This window comes from Oncorhynchus mykiss, chromosome 12 (genome assembly GCF_057628025.1).
Source record: "Oncorhynchus mykiss isolate SJ-2025 chromosome 12, ASM5762802v1, whole genome shotgun sequence".
Classification (NCBI taxonomy): domain Eukaryota; kingdom Metazoa; phylum Chordata; class Actinopteri; order Salmoniformes; family Salmonidae; genus Oncorhynchus; species Oncorhynchus mykiss.
This window is the reverse complement of record NC_143033.1, coordinates 29314331-29318784: the sequence shown is the minus strand read 5'-3', so window position 1 is coordinate 29318784 and position 4454 is coordinate 29314331. Positions and strand designations below refer to the sequence as shown.

The 4454-nt window shown below is 45.3% G+C and overlaps 1 protein-coding gene across 1 annotated transcript; it reads left to right on the top strand.

The window, feature by feature from the left end:
- The first annotated feature begins 684 nt into the window (after positions 1-684).
- On the top strand, positions 685-4292 carry LOC149979129 (UDP-glucuronosyltransferase 1A6-like). The gene has a single exon (XM_090192168.1). It carries the CDS (start codon positions 3440-3442, stop codon positions 4235-4237), a length of 798 nt encoding a protein of 265 aa, XP_090048294.1. The 5' UTR covers positions 685-3439; the 3' UTR covers positions 4238-4292.
- Positions 4293-4454: the final 162 nt, after the last annotated feature.

Below are 4454 nucleotides of genomic sequence, written 5' to 3'. Positions count from 1 at the left end.
TGTATTTGTTCTGATACATATTTCACCAGATTGGGGATGTTGTATTGTTGGGATTTCTCCCGAGAGGTTAGTGATGTAACTCCCTGACCCTGTATCTGCTGTGAGGTAGAACCTATGATTAGGGAGTATAGGACAATTTGGAAAATGGTTTCAACAGTGTGTGGTTACGCTCTTTGGCATTAACGTTATAGGGAATTGGGAAAGCGGAATTGAATGTGACTGGCGGTGGCTCATACATTAAGTGGGTAATAGAGTCTCTGGGAAAAAGTACCACTCTGTATATTGTTACAGGATATAGCTCATAGGAGAGGACAGCTAACTGCACAATATAGAATACAGAAACTAATATAAAGTCAACTGAATGTCACACAGACCCAGATCATGGTGACAGTAGCAGAGATGGTATACTATTGTCAACTTTCAATGAGGGGTTTGTCAAAGAAGGTATAACGATTAAAAGGAAAGCAACAAATTCCTGTATACAGCAAGCCACATCAACGGAAAGGAAGTTTGCTGTAATAATATCATCACATCTCCTGAAGAGTGTGATTAAGGAACATATGACTCAGAGTTTGTTAGGTTGGATACGATTCCAACGCTACCATAGGACTCATGCCACAAGAAGGGTTAAGTGGGAGACCGATGGGACTACCGGGTGCTGTTATTCACGTCACAAATGAGTGATTTGGCCATGCTGGGAGAGTCTATGTTGTCATATTGTCAGGAAATGACCCATGCGTTGCAGTGTATATCTTCCCTGGTGAAAGAGGCCCACCGTAGACTCCCTCAGGATTGGAAAGCTCACTCACTAGAGCCGGGAGACTACGTGTGCTTGAAGGTTCATCAACCGGGTACCTTTCAGCCCAGGTGGACCAGACCCCACACTGTCCTACTAGTGACTGACACAGCAGTGAAGGTGTCGGGAAGGAAGGCCTGGATCCACGTGTCCCAGGTGAAAGCTGTATCAACACCTACTGACTTGGGAGAGGCCGAGCAAGATGGAGAGGCTAGAGCAAGTTTTGATAATTGATCATTAATTGTTTTGATAAATTGAGGATTAATTGTGACAGAAGCGGAGGGATGCCTTTCCTATAAATTAAGAAAATGGGTGATATACTCATTAGAGAATGATACCACTCCACTGTGTAGAGTTATACACGGAATAGTGCGTTGTGTGGGAAAGACAGTGGTCTGTGTAGAGTGGAAGGACGACTATGAGGATAAGCCCAACATGGAGGACTCTAGCAGGGTGATCATAACCGTTGCTGAAATAGTTTTACAATTTCAGACTTTAATAGCCACATATGGAGACGGTTTTACTGATGAGGGAACAACAATTGAGAAGGTTGCCACAGACCCATGTATACGGGAAGCTTGCAGTAGTGGTGGCATCCCATCTCTTGCAGGGGACAATCAGGAAGCATGTGACCCAGAGATATGTAGAACTGGACACTCTCTCAACCCCAGTGCTCTCTCCTCCATATCAAAGGGCAGATAATCCATTGACATACCTCCTGGGACCAAGACACGGTAACAGAAATCTGTAGAGGGATTGCGGAAAAACAATTAGGGTTTTCACAGGGGGGTGGGTATGCTGTGGGATAAGAGATGTGATCCAGATCTGAGTAATGGTCATTATTACCCGCCAGTCCCTATTGTAGCACAACATAAGGAGGCAATAGATAAGCTGGTTAGGAGAGGACTGGGAAAAAGGCAGAGAATATCACAAACTCAATCATAGATCTAACGGCAAAGCTGGTGATGAAAGTTACTGACAGTGACAGAGTTAATGCTGTAACAATACTTACTGCTGTTACATTGGGAGTAATAACAAAAGAGACTCAAGGTTGTGGAAGGTGTTGTAGGACCAGCATGGTATTGGACTATTGATCAAATAAGGTGGATGTTGGAATATGGGCAGTGTTGGCAGTTACGGGTGTAGCTATGATGGCATTGTTAGGATTCCATATAGTAAAGCTTTGTTGTTCAAACACACCTATTGTGCGGATTTTCCACAAGAGGAGGTGAAATTGATTCAGGCTACGGCTTGCGTCTTTAGGGCAGCTTTAGGAGGTGAATGCAGTGAGGAGGACGTGGCTGAAAAACATCTCTTGTGATCCTGTAGCCCTTGATGGAAGACTGAGGAAAAGCATAATGGGGATATTTAGAGCCCTACTTTTTGTGGACCTGAGCAGAAAAGCATATCAGTGGGTATAGGGCTCAGGGGTAGCAAGACATTTTGTCAGTTGTGTCCCTCAAGCTGTGGTCAGAGATTTAGTTTATACATGTATCTGCATAGATGCTTATGATAAATCAGTAGAATTTAGGAGTGTTTTTTTGTTTTGTGTCTTCTAGTCTATTCTATGTCTATCAATTCGGTTTCTATCACACTCTCAGGTCTGGAGAAAACCAAAAGAAGTAAGTCTACAGCCGGCAGTTGAATGCTTGTTTAGTGATATTAAACAATAAGAAGTGTTTATGGTTTTAATAGGGGGGACTGATGGATTCTGTCAAAAATGTTTCAAGTTAAACTGTAGTTTGTTTTTTATCCTGTTTAGTGAATGATTACTGTGAATTTAGGCCATGAAACTGTGTGTATGCTCATTTAGAAAGATTAACCTAATCAGATAAGAGGAAATTGCCCAGGGTCAGAGAGCAGGGTCAGGCCCAGAACAGAAGATAGACGGGGTGTGATTATGACATCTGGCTAAACAAAGAGATGAGGGGAAAGGAGGGACACTCATTGGGGTCATAAAATGTATGGCTGAGGAGGTGACACCTACAAGGAATGAAGAGTATAAGATGTTTTCTGAACTTTCTAAATATATGCCCTCAGCTGACTATCCTTGGTATTAAACACTTGAAACTTCAAGCTTTTGGTCTCAATTCCTTATTGCAAAGAGGTTGTAATAGCATTTTTCTTTTTAACATTAATTTTAAAAAAATCCATTGTATTTTCCACTTTGATTCCACGTCACAATATGTTGACAAATTCCTGAAACACTTGATTCAACCAGTTTCTGCCCAGTTGGATGTTGCCTTTTCTCTCACGTACAGCATGGCTATAGGTCTAGTAGTGTAGCATGCTATTGCACAGAATGAGTATGACGTTGCATCTTGGTGCAGACAGATCCTTCTACAAACCCTGCATCAGCTCCCATTTGACAGCATGACACCCGGTTGTAGTAAACACATTTCTGAATGCACAGCTCACTGTTGTTCGGCACTATGGCCAATGAAAAAAACCTGTCAAACAACGTTTTGTATGTTTAGTGGTGAAGTCTTGATTTCAGCCGGTTGAATCAGGCCAGCCCCTGATAAGGACACACCCTTTTCTATTTAAACACTTGGTTCTCTGCTAGGAAGCACAGTTCAGTTACTTCAATTGTGTATACTGTTCTGTCTATCCTACAGTGTGACTGTACTGTACTGCTGTGTTATGGCTGGAGGAGGGGTAGGGTTGAGGGGAGCAGCAGCAGGCCTGGTCCTCTCTCTGTGTCTGGTGGTGTCCTGCCGGGCCGGTAAACTCCTGGTGATCCCAGCCGACGGCAGCCATTGGACGGGCATGAAACCATTGGTGGAGGTGCTGGGTCGCCGCGGAAACCAGGTGGTGGTGGTGATTCCAGAGGTAAGTGGCTCTCTGGGTCCATCGGAACACACCATCACACTGACCTACCCCGTACCCTACACCCGGACACAGCTCCAGACCATTCAGAGGGCCAACCTGGACACCATCATGGCCTCCGACACCTCCAACGACATCAGCAGGATGTGGAGCTACTACCAGACCCTGACGGTTCTCAGGAACTACACCAGTAACAATTGTGACAGCTTGCTATCCAACCAGGACATGATGCAGACTCTGAGGGAGCAGCGGTTTGATGCTATACTGACTGACCCCTTTGAGCCATTGGGCGTGATTGTAGGAGCACTCCTCTCCCTGCCTGCCATCTACATTCACAATGGCCTGTCTTGTGGAATGGACTTTGAGGCCTCCCAGTGCCCCAGCCCACCCTCTTACACCCCTGGACGCTTTACTCACTTCACTGATCACATGACCCTGAGGCAGAGGAGCGTCAACTTCCTTTGGGCGTTGCTCCGCCCCCTGGCTTGCAGGTACCTGTACTCTGATGTCAACCCTAACCCTAAAACAGGGGTACTCAAATATCCTTTCAGAAGGTCTGGTCAGACATATTTCCTAGGTGGCAATAGTCCGGATGGATATTTATCAGTGTAGTAACAAACCCGCTCCTCGCAACCCATGCGATCCCAAACTGTTCACACCCCTCTTGTTGGCAGACTAAAATTGCAGTTTTATTGCTAGTTTCCTGCACTTCTACACATTATGCCATGGAGCGAAGGGGTCCGTTTTGACCCCGTTCTGGGTCTAGATCCGGTCCGTGGTCCGCCTATTGAGTGTATGGCTGCCCTGACCTCAAACCCTTGTCCTGCAG

Excerpts from the sequence above, each read along its gene's own strand:
- LOC149979129 (XM_090192168.1), top strand. The coding sequence starts at position 3,440 with ATGGCTGGAGGAGGGGTAGGGTTGAGGGGAGCAGCAGCAGGCCTGGTC.